Source organism: Pagrus major, chromosome 8 (genome assembly GCF_040436345.1).
Source record: "Pagrus major chromosome 8, Pma_NU_1.0".
NCBI lineage: Eukaryota > Metazoa > Chordata > Actinopteri > Spariformes > Sparidae > Pagrus > Pagrus major.
In genome coordinates this window covers 9,300,218-9,316,411 of record NC_133222.1, presented here as the reverse complement: position 1 = coordinate 9,316,411, position 16,194 = coordinate 9,300,218, and the positions used below count along the sequence as shown (strand labels likewise).

The 16,194-nt window shown below is 39.7% G+C and overlaps 1 protein-coding gene across 1 annotated transcript; it reads right to left on the bottom strand.

The window, feature by feature from the left end:
- Positions 1-3,022: 3,022 nt before the first annotated feature.
- On the bottom strand, positions 3,023-16,077 carry LOC141001176 (high affinity choline transporter 1-like). The gene is made up of 9 exons (XM_073472166.1): positions 15,763-16,077; positions 11,381-11,570; positions 11,148-11,261; positions 9,296-9,451; positions 9,046-9,194; positions 8,662-8,808; positions 6,591-6,744; positions 6,019-6,236; positions 3,023-4,236 (listed from the first exon to the last, which is right to left on the bottom strand). The coding sequence occupies exons 2-9, from the start codon at positions 11,562-11,564 to the stop codon at positions 3,727-3,729; spliced, it is 1,632 nt and encodes a 543-aa protein (XP_073328267.1). The 5' UTR covers positions 11,565-11,570; positions 15,763-16,077; the 3' UTR covers positions 3,023-3,726.
- Positions 16,078-16,194: the final 117 nt, after the last annotated feature.

Below are 16,194 nucleotides of genomic sequence, written 5' to 3'. Positions count from 1 at the left end.
ACATACTCGAGTAGCGGTCAAGCTTTTAGCTTCGCAGCTACGGTGAAGATTTCAACCTTTTAAAAAAAAGGGTGTCCAGAGACTTGGATTACGCCTGACGAGCCTTAAAGGGGCGCTGTGTAGTTTTGGAGGAGAAATTCAAACTCAGAATTTTTATATTTACTATATTAATGAGGTAATAATACAAACAGCAACTTTTTTTTCCCCATATCTGAATAAACAAGCTGTTCTCAGAGGAAAATAAGGTCTGCAGAACACTGTTTGAAGCTAGAAAGGTGGCAAGGTCCGCCACATATTAACAAAGTAAAACAGTATTGTGTTGTCCTTTGAAGGTCAGTTTGTTTATTCAGTTTATTCAGTCATGAAAACAAAGAGAGTTTGTTTATTTAATTTGTTTAGGCATAACAAAATCAACCAATGAAGATCTTTCTCTTCTGATTACATTTTTTCCCCCCAAAACTACATACTGCACCTTTAAAAACAAGTCCCCTTCTGCTTCAGCTGTTCAGGAGAATGTTGTAAACACCGTTTTGCTGTGAAGCTCCAGAAATGTTTTGTGTACTACGAAGCTTCACCTGACTTTCCATCAACACGACGGGGGACGTGTTAATGACCGGATTTTCATTTTTGGGTGAGCTTATCCTTTAATCTGTTCTTAATTCTATATCTGATTAAAATAACTTAATTCAAAATGTGCTGCTTTGAGCTCTGATGCAGCAGTAATCAAATGAACAAATAACTCTTAAACTGAAGTGCTCAAACTTCGTCCAAGAGGTTTTGCTTGTTCAGGACTGATGTGTTTGTCTTGGTTAAATACGGGGAGATGATGCATCCTGTCCCGCTGTAGTTAGTCGAGGTAAAATATAACTCCGTTGAATAAAATGCATCAACTGTGTCCAGATGAATTTCCTTCCAAGTTTGTTCACAGTTGACTGAACAACTTTGTCTTCTGCAGAGGTAAATGATTACATCGCTTACAACGAATGTGAGAGTCTGTTGTCCACCTAAGTGTAACTCATCATCCTTTAAAATGAGATCCATTTTATTTATTTTTTGATGAAAAAAAAAAAGCACTTGCAAGCTCAATATATCGAGAAATGAAAATGAGTTAGATTTGTACAGAAGTAAACAAAGTAAGACTACTTTTTGAGACTTAACAGATACATTGACCAAGGTGAAGAGGCAACAAAGGGAGAAATGAATCCTTTGAATTTTCCCCTTTTTTACAGCAGGGACTGAAATAATGTTACTGTTAAGTGGTTCCTGGGGTAATCCTTCACACAGTATGAGTGTGATATGGATAAACTGTGGGAGCAAACTACAGATCAATAATCATCTCTCACCACAGCTGGACTTCTTTTGCCAGGTCTGTCCGTTGCAGGTGATGAAGACGAAGATTCAATTCAAGTTTTCATTTAATCCTCTATGTGTAGGCATGTTATGTAGGTTTCTGGGGCAACATGTAGGACAGTTTGGGATTCTTCCTCTTCATCGTCTTTAATGTTGAATTACTTTCACTATTGTAGATATTTTCCAGTTAAAAATCTTTAAAAGTTAGTTTAAAGGCCCTGAAAAATGAGGACTCTTTTCACTTGTCTGTGCATCAACAAATAGGAGATATTTTACACTTTTACAAGATTTTGTTAATTTCATGGTGTAACAACACATTGAAATGAATAGCTACTAATTACTCTAACAATAAAATAACTAATAATTTACCTACAAAGGAGAATTGTATGAATTGTCCCATTTTATTCAATTCAATGCCGGGTTTGTGACATTTTTATTCTTAAAAGGAATAAATCCTTTTATTAATTAAATCAGTTTTTCTTTGTCGTTGCTGTTTTTAAAAATGAATATACATATATTTATAGATCTAATTATCTCTGGTTGTGAACAGGATTACCTTCAAACCTTCCATACCATGAAGTCTTATTTTGTACATTTTTGGCTGTACCATAGGTTTACACTGCACGCCATCGTCACGGGCTCACAGTAAAACCTGACATGGAGCAGCTCCTTTAAGAAGAAGGACTGGCAGCAGTGGCTTCAGCTGTTCATTCATCCCATACATGCAGCAGAGACAACACAGTGTGCGATGGGCGTCGCTATTCACTGTAAAGCCCCGTTTGATCCTGGATGAAGGTTTATAATGTCACTGTCGAGCATCACCGGCCGTGGAGCTGCACTTTACACCGCGGTGACTGTGACACACAATGAGGAAAATCAATGTTTATTTGATTCATAATTCAATTTGGATGTTTTTGATTTTTCTTCAAAATTATATCATATAATTATGTAACATTATGTTTAATTTGTCTGACCATTTTATTATAAAACGAATTTTAATAACTGGAATTGTGATTTAAAACCGGAAATTAAATGTTATAATCGTGACATAATGGGAATAAATAGGCTATTCTAGCATTTAATTGAATACTCCTAACTAATAACTTATATATGATAGTGAATTTGAAAACGTTGCTGAAGAAATGTTGCTTATATTCGGTATTACTTTCTTTTTATTTATCACCAGAGAAGCATTTTATTACTTCTTCAGAGCAGTCCTGTTATTTGTTCTTAATTAATGTTTTTGTATATCAATTACTAAATCTGATACAAGACAAGTAGCATGTGAGAGAATCAAATATGGGTTATTAGAGATATAATTTGTAATCTCCTGAGATCCAGTCTGGATTACATTGTTAAGGTCCTTTCACTGTTTAGGTGTCGCCCTCTGCTGCTACAAAGGTGGCATTACAGCTACATGTGGGTCAGAATCCCACACAAATCATCATCAAGGCAACATATGGAAATACTTTTGGATGGTGTGATTGAATGCTGTAGGTGACAAAAGGTTTGTTGTTGTTTTTTTAAAAGTTAAATACTAAAATAGTATGAACAGTTTATGTAACACTAAATTAAATTAAGTATGTAGCTTGTGTTTGGCGTTACTTTTTAGTGTTTTTCTCTCTTTCGTATACAAAAAAAAAAAAGACACAGATTCCATCAGATGCAAAGATTAGAAACAGATAATGTTTAATTCTTTTTATGAAAACTTGCAATCACAAAAAATCCAAAAAATACTAATTGGAATTCTATATGTAAATGGTCCATCATTTAAAATCCCTTTTAAAACATAAAATAATAGTAAACACTTCTAATGACAGGAAACTCCTGCTAAAATTCTTGTTTCTGAGGGACACTAAACCTCATCGTCTCAAATATTGCCACAGCACTGCTTTGTCCCTTGGTGCTTAAAATACCATGTGCAAAGAGGCAAAACTGCTTCTTAGTAAGACAATAGCGAATGGTTACACAATTAAACAACACCAATGGGGTGATGATTTACTGAAAAGGATTGAGTGGAAAGGACTAGATTAAGGAACTAAGAAAATGTGTCAACTGACTAACAATTGAGGAAAGAGGTCCGTTTTAAGAGGATTAAGACCATATGAACACTGACATTAAGATCTTGAATTCTTCATAATGAGCCTTAATTCTGTTCTTTTTCACACATACCATGTCTCAGTCGCCTCCCTGAATCACCCCTCAATACACTGCTGGTCATATAAAGCATATTAAGCGAATACTTCAGTATTAAACATGTGTAGTATACAGTACATGTAAAAGTGTGCGTAAATATTCTGTGCAGAGAAGGTTGGTAGGAATTTGCATAAAAAGACGTTTGTGTATACTTTGGCTGAGGTTGTAATTAATTTAAGACTACAGTTTTGTACTACTGATACTGTTCTTTTCCTCCAGAGCTAAGTCTTCCCCCTCTGCCTCTTTTGTCTCTTCAAACACCCTCAGTAAATCCCAGGACTGAGGAATTACTTGGTGACAGAAGCCTAGTGCCACCAGCTTGGACACTGCAACAATACTTATCACTGAGCAGAGCATGGCCACAGTCCTGTAGGGAAAGTACTGAGTGATAACTCCGTCCTCCTCTCTCCAGCCAGGGTACAGTATGAGAGGAGGGATCCCAAGCACTGGATCCCCGCTCATCCCGCGCAGCAGCAGTCCAATTCCATAGCCGCTAATAGCACCGTAGCTATTAGCACAACTGGAGTAGATCACGCAGATGAGCTGCGGGAAGACTATGCAGTAGAGGAGATCCCCACTCAGCAGCCACAGGGAGAACACGCTGTCATCACTGAAGGCCAGGCCCGTTCCTGTCAGGCCCACAACCAGCACGCTAATACGGATCACCCACTGCAGCTCTCGCTCTGTGGCCTGCAAGAAGAAAGAGTGAGAGAGAGAGGAAAAGGACGATAGAATCAGACTAACTTTGCTTAAAAGGCCCTGTGTGCAGGATTTAGTGGCATCAAGCAGTAAGGTTGTAGGTTGCAACCAACAGAATATCCCTCCCCTCACCTTCCTCTTCCAAGCATGTAGGAGAACCAATGCTAAAAAAAATCAAAGGGCCCTCTCTTGAGCCAGTGTTTGGTTTATCCGTTCTGGGCTTCTGTAGGAACATGGCGGTGCAACATGGCTGACTCTACGGAAGCTGACCCGCTCCCTCTATGGCTACAAGGGGCTTATTCGAATGGCCGGGCCACACATCCTGCATAAGTAGCGCGCTTTTCAGTTCTGCGCCCATGTAAGTACAAATAAGAACAACTACACAGCCCACGTGAGCAGCTCGTGAGAGGCTGCAGTGGTGCATGATTTAGAGATTCAGAGTCTCGCCTATTTCTGCTGCATCAGGCGCATGGTTCTCGGCCAAAATAGACCTGGTACAGTCATATCTACATCACAACAGTGTGTCACTGCATGTCTGTAGAAAATGTCAGAGACATGAAAGGCTACACACAACAGGTGAAGGGCAGTATTATCTTTCTGTCTCTTGCTCTCTCCTTCAACAGTGATTAAGAAAAATCATCATCTTTATTGATCATTATACCATGGTTTGGGTGAACCCTAACCCTCGATTGTGATTGGCTGGAGGGTATCAATTAACTTTTGATATACAGACACCTCTGAAACTCCTCAAGTAGTTACAGTGAAACTGTCTGTTCACTGTTCTAAATCAATGCCCTACATCCTATATATAAAGTAAGTGGCATTGGCATCAGCTGGCTGCAGATGCCTCAATTTTTCAAATAAATGAAAGTAAAAACAATCCTAATATTTTATTTACAATACAAAATGTAGTCCTTCAGTGCATCACCCTCTGAACACCACAGGATGGCGCTTGTAACACACAAGCTACAAGAAGTAGCTTCTACTCAGGGCAGCTATTAAAAAGTGGGTTACCAAGGGTCCGGTGGCTGAACAGTCCATAACAGGTAATGGATCTCTCATAAAAAGGTGAGTAAACCCTGTTTGGTTTAGATAAGCTGTGTAAACTGATTTCATGTGCATTCATCTCCCACTAAAGCCCTGCTCCACTGTCCCTCTGTGCTCACTGGTATCAAGTGATCATTCCTCATTCCATTTGTTATTCAACACTCTGCTTCAGGCTGCGGCTGACAGTATACATGGCCTATCATTTTGTTCATGAAAATCCTGATATAAAAAATCCATTCTGGATTTAGATTCATAGATTTGGGGACAGGTTAGCTAGCTAGTCTTGTTGTGAAACTATATTTACTGTTTGTTGACCTTAAGCAATGTTATTGATTTTGAATCTTGCCAGCATAAAATTAGCTTTCTGGCTAATAGCTGAGCCGACGGGTTCCATGAGCTGAATCGACTAGTTTATCTCCCGTTGATAAGTCGTATCTAAGGTCCATCCTCCATCCAAGGTGTCCAGAGGTATGGCTGGCAGTAGCAGCACTGCAGTAGGGACACTATGTGTGGACATTGACACAACTGCCACGCGTCGCTCACGCAGGATATGTGGCCTGCCCGTAAGGTAACAAAAACACAAGAATTGCTATTTTCAGGTGATTACACACAAACAGGAAAACATAATTTTAAATATTATATTCTGCCCAAAGATCTCCCTAAATCCTACATACTGCACCTTTAATACTAAACCAAACACATACAGATTCTAACGCACACACACACCTGCTTCCTCAATGTCGCCTTGTATATGTTTTGTGTAAACATGGATGCTGAGGACAGCAGTGCAGAGTCCATGGAGGACATTACTGCTGCCGCCACAGAACCAATGCCTAACACTGACAACCAGGTGGGTGTGAGGTATTGCAGGGCCAGTGGCAGGATCTTCCCTGCCTCCCCTCGTTCATAAGGAGGGGGTAGACCATACGCTGTCTGGTTCCAGTCTTAGAGGAAAGGAGAGGAAGAGAGAGGTAGTGACATAGAAGTAGAGAAAGAGATAGCCAGGGTTGAGAGGAAAAGAAATAATGGGAGGGGAAGAAGCTTTTAAGGTTATGGTGATGGCATCAAATTAAAGAAATAAAATTACCACTGGGGAGAAGGAAGCTAAATGTTTGAAAACAAGCTGCATGTTCCACCATACTGATTATGATATGTTAACCATAACCAGCTATGCAAATTCTCACACACATACAAATGCAAACAAGATTATACCATACCAAGACATTTACCACGTGTTGTCTAGCTGAAAATATTTGTGTGTACTGTATGTGCATCTGAGTGTTTACAGTCATGTGTACCTGCACTGGCAGCCAGCGCTCCAATGACAACTGAGGGGACTCCCATAATAAAAACCGAAGCAGCAGCAGCAAAACAGGTGACCTGAGCCTGAGCAGAGGAGGCTGCAGAGAGGATCCTCTGGTAGAGAGCTTGATAGGCCAGTCCCCCCAAAGCCTACAACATACACATGCATGAACAAAAAAAACACACACTTTAGCAATTCATGCAGTTTACAAAATAGATCTTCGTCACAGCAGACAAACCAGACTGGTCAAACAAACATTTAATTTAATAACAATTAGACAAATAACAGCTGCATTACATTTATATTGTTCGTGTTGCCTTGCTAGTATGACTTACTGGCAAATCTTTAAAAAGGACAGGTTCACACTTTTTCAAGTCTATCATACTCATATGCCTATGTAAGTTGCAAGAGCTGGTGGTCACTGCAAATGTTCCTCCTGTCCATACTGACCCTGAAAAGCTACTGTTGCGATTAGAATGAAAAAGATGGGGGGGAAAAGTCCTTGTTCTGGAAAAGAATGCACTCCAAAGCTCAGCCAATGCTAATATGATACTTCCACAGTTTGAGTTACCAAACTAATATTCCAAACTTAGTCTTTTTAGTTGGAAATTCCATCTTTGTATTACTATCCCTTCACAGCAGCTCAGCAAGGGGTACACTGTTACGTGAAACAAGAGACTTTTGCACTAAAGAGACTTGATTTGTTGATTTTGTCCCTCTTCACTTACATACAAATCCCAAAAGGAGGGTATATATTTTCATTGCCAGTATGGACAGACCATGTTGCAATGGGATCACAACAGCCCCAGTTACAGTTCACGTTCTGACCCATGACCACTCAGTAGTGATTACTACATTATAACCTGAGACCACATTCATCTTCGAACTCAGCCTTCATTTTGATCTCAACCAACATCTTGCACGGTTGTGACGCTATATACCCCTTGAGACTCAACTTGGACTCAAGATGTGGGACTCGTGAACAATTTTTTATTTTTTTTGGCACATCAACATTAAGAATATGTCTGACGAGCTAAGCGTCATGTGTATATTCATGCAAGGAATCATTTTTGTCACACAAAGAAAGGTGCCAACTTTCACAAATGGTAGGTATCCTACTTAATACTCTGTACTAAAAGAGAAAGGAGTGATGAGAATACAGTACATTGAATTGTACTTTGAATTCCTTAGATATAACTATGCAGTGTTCTAAGCAGGCTGGATGGCATGCAGCCAAATGATAGAACACTCATTACAACCATAACAGACTTGACTTGGACTTGTGACCAAAGACTTGAGACTTGACTTGGACTCTAGTTCAAAGACTTGAGACTTGAAATGGACTTGCAAAAAATGACTTGAGTATCTCTGGTTAGTGCTACAAAAGAAGTGTCCAGAACCACATTTTGCCATGATGACACACACGCATAAACACACACACTGTGTCATCGTACTCATGTTATAAGGATTGTAAGTATTGAGGATTGACTTGGAAAAATGTGAACACCTCCTTAACATGGAACAGAGCTATCATCAATGGCCCTGGTTGTTTCATTGGTTTTCCTGACATGACAAGTTCAATTGTCCACTGTCATGTTGAAACTCGATATTCAAGTTCTGTTGAACTTTGCTACACGTGCCCTTCCATAAACATGCAGACAAAGCAACACTTTTTAAGTCTACTTCATGTTTTCTAGGATGTATGGGAAGCCTTACTACAGAATCCATATATCAAGGTTTCCATGCCTTCTCAAACATTAAATTCAAGGACTTTTCAATGAGTTTCCAGGCCAGATACCCTTGAATTCAAGGACCCAACACAGCAAAGTTTGAGGCACGCATCAGGGTTTATTTCTGTTAAGAAAAATGTTTTTATATAATGAGAGCTTAACAGAGGCTCACAGAAAAAAATTGAAAAATAGCAAAGAACTTTTCAATTTCTGTTCTTGTACACAATTTATGAATTCAAGCACTTTCAATCAAGCATGTCTATTTATGTCTATTTTCAAGAACTTGATTTTTTTTTAACCACACACAGTGACACAAAATAAAAGTTAAAATCTAACCAATAGGAGCATCTCATCCAGCCATTTTCCTGACTCTTCCAGCGGCAGCTCTCCCATCAATGCGTTTATATGTGATTGGTTGAAGTGGATTGCTTGTGAGTTGCCAGCAACTGCAGGACTGAGTGCCAAAAAAGGAATACAGAGAAACTGAAACAGAGAAAAAACACAGCTGTTAGAGAAAAACAAAGGACCAATCATCGATTCAATTACTTACATTTCTTATCCTTCTTCATTATGAATATATATCATCTATCTCATATACAAAAGTCCCATTATTTCTGTGGCCTTCCCTGCATCCTCCTCCCTCTCAGTCATTTCTGTCACTCACTACCACCTTGCACTCCCTCTGTATTTCGCTCTCTCTGTGCTTCCTCTGTTTCTCACCAGGCTGACAAAGATGAAGCAAAGCTGGATGATATCAGTGTACGCAACAGAGTAGAGGCCCCCTAAAAACGTGTAGATGATGGAGACAGCTGCAGAGATAATGATGGAAAGGTCTGACGACAGCCCGAGAATAATGCTCATCGTTCCCCCTGGAAAACACACAGAACATTAAATCAGAGACGGTATCTAAAAATGTGATGAGAGCGTTATGATTTGATGTTATAGCTGGCACAAAAACATAAAGACTTACCCAGAGCAGCAAGGATGCAGGCCACCCACAATACATCACTGAACATTGCAGGAAGCAACAGTATCGCAGTGAACATGTTGCCATAGCGATGCTGAAATGGGTCCAACATGGTCACGTAGCGCTTTGACCTCATAGGTTTTGCAAAAAACAATCCTCCTTTAGAAACAGAAAGTATACAAAGAAAACAATGGTTGAAGAGAAAATGTGCTTTTTTGAGAAACATCAGAGACAATTTTAATCATTGTCAAATCATAAAGGTCAACAGAAAATCATAGTCAAGTTCAAATGTGAATGATCTCTTCAGGGTTTGGACTTTTGGTTACACATTTTATGACATCACCATTGCGTGGTAACTTGTGCATGACATTTTTCACTATTTACTGGACATTTCTATACAAATAATTAATCATGGAAATAATCAGTAGATTGACAAAGAAAGTAATCATGCGTTGCAACCCTAGTTTCAAGAAGCCGACATATTAAAAAATTCCCATTTGCTTTTGCCAATGGGTATGGGCTGAAATGTGGTCAAATCTGTTTTCCTCACACAGTGGCTCAGTTGTTAGTGCTGTCACCTCACAGCAAAGAGGTCGTGGGTTTGGATCTGACTGGATGGAAAATGCCTGTGAACAAATCCTCCCTTTGAAGGAGGCGCCTTCCTCCCACAGTCCATGAAGAAACAGGTTAGATGAAGTGGAACATTTTAAAATTGTCTGTAGGTGTAAATATGTACTTGTGAATGTCTGCCTGTGGGCCCAGACAGGACAATGTTCTGCTGATGGTGTCTGAAAGAACCTGGATGGGAATAATGTTGCTGTTTCATAATATAATATGACTGCTGGGCATGTGTATTTAAGCTGTTAGCAAGTCAGTGGGTGAAAATAAACCGTATGCACTACATGAAAAATGAGCATTTCCTTTTTTAAGCAATCAGCGTTTTTTCATGAACGGTTATTTTATTTGTGTGAATGTGTTGGTTTCCATGTTAGTTCCATGCATATTCAAACTGGACTCTGCCTGAGTCTCAGTCAAGTATCTCTACCCTACCCTGCGTTTTATCCATAGCATGGTGGGATAGGTAAAAGTCCACAACAACATTTAAAATGATAGGCAGGTAAATGGTACAAAAAGATAAAATACTGTGTTTCTCTAGAGATGCACAGACTTTCCAAAGCTGCTGTATGCTCTGTCATTTTGAGTTCATCTGCTCTCGTATGGTATCTATTTTTATTTCCATTTTTATTCTCTATACTTCTGATTATTTCTTTTTACTTTACTCGATTTATCTGTACTTATTTCTGTCCTTGGGCTGCTGCACCACTCAAACGTCACGTCTGAGGAGCAATAAAAGCTTAACTCATCTGTCTGTAAAAAATATCCTCTGTTACAAGTGTCACGTCATCTGACAACTACTTAATCGGATATTTTTTTGTGAGTGGTGTTCGAGTTGTCAGATGACTTTGGTCTGCTCTGGCATTAGCCTACACATATATTTCAAACTAAATGAAATTCTTTATACAGCCTTTACTTATGCTCAGGCTTTAATGTCTGCCAATAATATGCAAATCGCATTAATTTATAGCAATCTATGTAATCTATCTAGTCTATGTTTCTGTATGATTGTTTGCATGGTCTTGACTGTACAGATGTTGACTAACCCACACTCAGACACATGTAAATTATCACATCCTGTGACAATGGAGCGTGTGAAGCTGAAAACAACCACAGGGCGTTACTACTTACCCAAAACAAGAAAAAATATGTTGTCAAAATATCAAGATATATTTGTGCCACAACCTCTTACTCTGTTGTGTATTATTGTACAGAAGCTTCGTTTGTTTCAGCTGCTTACCCAAAAGAAAATTGGTAAGATATGCAGGAGGCCCGATGGCCCAGATGAGACCTTGACTGGGAGAATAAACAACCTCAGCGGTTCCCAGGATATAACCTCCACCAACCCATGTTGCTAAAAGAAAAGTACAGAAAATAATCAAGTGAAAAATGCAACAACAAAACACAGTTAAAGGAGCAAACACATGTCCAGTACTACTACTAAATGACAGATATATTAGGTAAAAGTTCTACCTGTCATGGTGAAAACCCCGACCAGGACATTGATGTTGCGGCCACCAACCATGGTAACTTCGCTCTTGCTGCCAGCGCATGTTTTCTCTACTTTCTTGGATTTCCGAGCAGCAAGGATCCCAGTTAGCAGGATGACAATATAAAAGATCACCACAGCCACCAGTCCAGGGATGTTCACTGCCATGATTGTCTGGATAAATAATGCACAGTTCTTCAATTACTAACAATATATACTGTAAGTACACTTCATTATACAAAAAAGAAGCTGTTGCTGTTGCCATTAGTTTAACTTTCTGCATTAAAATGTCTAAAAACAACTGTCCCAAACATTTCAAACAATGTTCAAACCCAGAGAAATCCGTAATTTTGGTCAAGATAATGATGCATTCCATTTTGTTGCCCACTTTGATTTCCAGGAGAGAGTCGGAGAGTGAGGAAGGAAGGCGAAAGTCGATGAGAACTATTCTCTTTTGCCATTTCAGGAAGCACGACTGAAAAAAAGCGATAAGCCCTTTGCAGACAGTTTGACCTTGACAGACTGTGAACAGGCCCGACACGGACCTCCCACACCCATCTGGTATACAGTACACATACATAATAATTGTTCAGTTGGTGACTCTGTAACTTCTATGTCAGTGAAGCCTTAATGTATTCTGGTTCCCCTTTGCTAAACCTGGGTAGTAGCATAATCCGAATATTTAACCTCATTTTGAACTACATTTTGTACAATAGACATACATGATCCCTGCTGATGAAAAAAAGACAGTCTTCACTTCGCAATATATTAATAGTGGGCAAATTAAAAATTTTCCACCAGGATTCAGTCTCTCTCACTCAGAATGTTTTCCCTAGCAGGGTTTTGAAACTTTGTGTAGACCTTCATAGAAAAGGTAAACAGGCTTATTTAAAATGCTTATCTAGAAAATACGGGTCCATAATTACCTAGAATGTTCATTGGCAGTTTCCTGGAAGGAGCTGTATAATCTAGTTCTAATTGTAGACAGTAAAGTTACAGCGAGACAGTCAGTTTAGTTTGAGTTCGCCAAAAGACTTTCGTTAAATCAACTCCTTAAATTGAATAAACTTGCAGAAAATACAGCTGAGCAGTTTCCTTTGGATGTTTTCAGTGAAGTAATCTGGCTGTTATTCTATTTAACCTCACTTACTTATTTCACTCACATTGTATACCTCACTGTTCAGTTCACTAACAAAAGCAGTGCAGTTAATCAGTGATGTTTTCTAAACTTTACAGTTTTTTAATGACGGATAGTTTGTTCCAGATAGTGGATTTCGTGGTTATCTAAGGCAGGTCTAATTAACCATATTCAAGCTGATGCTAAAAATGGAGCATTGACATATGTCTGTAGTGGAATCTGGGAGTCATACATCATTCTCAAAGCTTGGCTTATGGGTTATAAGATGAGCATGGCTCCTTTAAGAAGAGGACAATGCGCAGTGTGTGTGAGGATGATGGAGACAGGTGGTTGCATTCACAGCAGACAGGTGTTAAGAGGCCAGAGCAGAGGGAAGGTTTAGCAGTGAAGAACTTATGTAAAGTGACCGCTATTGCTATCCCTGCTAATATTCACGCTATTGCTATCCCTGCAAATAACCATGGTACTGCTAACTCTGCTAATATCCAGCTATTGCTATCCCTGTTAATTTCCACGCCATTGCTATCCCTGCTATAATCTATGCTGCTACTATCCATGCGAATATCCAGTCTATTGCTATCCATGCTAATATCCATGCTATTGTGATCCATGGTCATGATCTTGATCTTACTAGAAAAGCAGTCTGTTTGCACAAGTAATGGTTTACGGCTGACTATTAGCCATGCCCCCATTGTTTCTTTGAGAAAGAACGTTAACCCAAAGATTTTAATACAACTAGATAATGGAAGTTAAGGTGGCACCCATTCAGTCCAATGAGAATTGCTCACCTGGCACAAACACCCAAACAAAAAAAAAAAGTTTTATAGCTTCAGGGGATACCTCCTGGTTATGCGGCACACTGTATATGCTGCTATCAAAGAATTATCTCTTAACTACCGGGAGCTATCCTGATTGAACTAGTCGTATCAAAGCTGCAAAACTTCAGAAGGGCTCACAAGGGTGAGTGGGGTGGCCCAAGAGAAAGTAGTACACACATCCTCAGACCCACAACAAACAGCTGATGAAAGAGGTTATCACCCAGGGATGCACCACATAGATAGTCTTGCAGAGCCAGATGTTTCTCCACAGCGCCATGCCCCTGCAAAATAGTTTCGGGGCAAACTTGTTTTGCACATGGGGAGGCGAGCCATGGCATTAAAATAGCTAGCTCCCCGCAAAAGAAAAGGTAACAGCTGCGAGCTTGTTTACTTTGGTCCCATTAGTGAACATGTTAGTGTTAGAGTAACTTGCTAATTTCAGCGTGTGGGTTGCTAGCTTGCAGGTTGTTGTTGTTTCATGTAGCTTTGGGGATTACAGTACACGCAGATAGCGGAAGGAAGGGGCGATTAGAACAGGCGCCAATGATAGGCTTTATACCAACAGTCTACATCTGGTGAGTCAGCCACCACCGCAATTAAAGTCTTATTCTGTGGGAAACACTGCAGACTACTACGTAGATTAAAAGCAAGTAGCAAGGGGTCAGGCTACTATTAAGGACCCTGACGTCACATCCTCTGTAATTTTTATGGGAATTTGTTTTTTTGGATTTTTTTTTTAGGACTCGTGGGGGAGTTTGGATTCCAGTATTTTACATCCAGTATTTTTCCACCAGGATTCAGTCTCTCTCACTCAGAATGTTTTCCCTAGCAGGGTTTTGAAACCGTGTGTAGACCTTCATAAAAAGGTAAACAGACTTATTTAAAATACTTATCTAGAAAATACGGGTCCATAATTACCTAGAAAGTTCATTGGCAGCTTCTTGGAAGGAGCTGTATAATCCAGTTCTAATTGTAGGCAGTAAAGTTACAGCGAGACAGTCAGTTTAGTTTGAGTTCGCCAAAAGAATTTCGTTAAATCAACTCCTTAAATTGAATAAACTTGCAGAAAATACAGCTGAGCAGTTAACTTTGGATGTTTTCAGTGAAGTAATCTGGCTGTTATTCTATTTAACCTCACTTACTTATTTCACTCACATTGAATACCCCGCTGTACAGTTCACTAATACAACAGTGCAGTTAATCAGTGATGTTTTCTAAACTTTACAGTTTTTTTAATGACGGACGATAGTGGATTTCACGGTTATCTAAGGCAGGTCATGTTGACACCGACCATTAGCTATAAAAGTGTCTTGGGAAATGGACTGATGACTGACTCATTTTGAGGGACAGCACGTAATCAGCAGATTGGTGAGGCATTGGAAAATGTGCTTCAGATTATTTTTAGATTGAATTTGGTCATTTCTGCTGCTGTAAATATCAGTACCAATCGTGTTACTGTTCTAATCAAGTCTGTGACACAATATATTAACCTTAAATATCGTGGCATGAATGAAAAAAAAACATGTCCAGTAAAGTCTTACATTCAAAATGTTACTTAAAGAGATTATTACCAACCAGGAGTGCTCATTGTGCAGACAGAACTGAGCCTTTCAGAGTGATATCATATTTTATTCATGTTTAAACAGCATTTAACTGATGAAGCAGGTGGAAGTGGAGCCCTTTGCCTAAGGTCTGCATCCTGTAACACTGCATCCTGTAAGCTGAACGAGTTTTGTGTGTTACATCTGTACTGTAATGCAGCTCTGAAACAAATGTAATGGAGAGCAAAGGAGAACAAGATGGGGACGTTAAGGTTCCCATATAACAAGGCAATAGCTTCAAAGTCACCCTTACACGACCACGATTTTAATCCCTATCATCTAGATTTACACGAAGCCTCAAACGTGGGGGGGGGGATTTTCCTTAAGCTTTTTCACATGTGCGAGGTTTTATCAACTTGTCTCTCATAAATAACGCGTTAACGTTACATGACCGATGAGACGACAGAGCAGACGCCACAGAGATGAGTAATTCTTCGGCACGGGGGTATTTTTCAGAAGATACACGTCGCTGAATTCATTTCCATATCGTTATCGATATATTGAATATTGTCTTCACCTTTCTCAGAACATACTCGGATACCGGCCCTTGTTCACCCACGCGACAGTTTCAAAACGCCCGTGCAAGAACCTGGGAGACCTCATTTAACCTAGCTAGCTTAAATCGTCATAACCCGCAGTTTTGAGGAAAAAAAAACGCCAAGCGTTAGCTTAAATTAATCCAGTCTATTTTAAATATACGATGAGCGTGATGTGGGGTTTGTTTTACCCCACAGGTGAAAATAAAATAAAAATACAAGATTAAATAGGGCAGTGTATTGTCCTCCCATGTGATAGCTAAGGTAACGTACCTTTCCGTGGAGCCGATGTCCTGTCTTCCTCACATCTGCCGCTGCCTCCAGTGAGGCTCTCAATAAATAGCCGCGGCCGGTCAGTTCATCTCTATTGTGTCCTTTGAAAGCTGACACCGTCGTCGCGTTCAGAGATGTCTAAACGCGGAAAAACCGTTTTTGAAAAAGGAAGCGGCAAGTGTGATAATCGTGCGATTGCGAGCGGATGGCAGCTGGCGCGCCGCTTCCTTTAAATTAAATATGGAAATAAATCGAAAGTGAAGAGGCACAGAAAGAGCCGTGAAGTCGCCGCTGCGAAACGTTGCGCACAATCAGATCGAAACGAAAATGTTGCAAATCGATGGAGACGCGTTGTCACTTGAACGCACCCTGGACCGAATGCCATAAAAAAAAAAAATGTGGCGTTTTATCTATGACAGGAATACCCTCTGT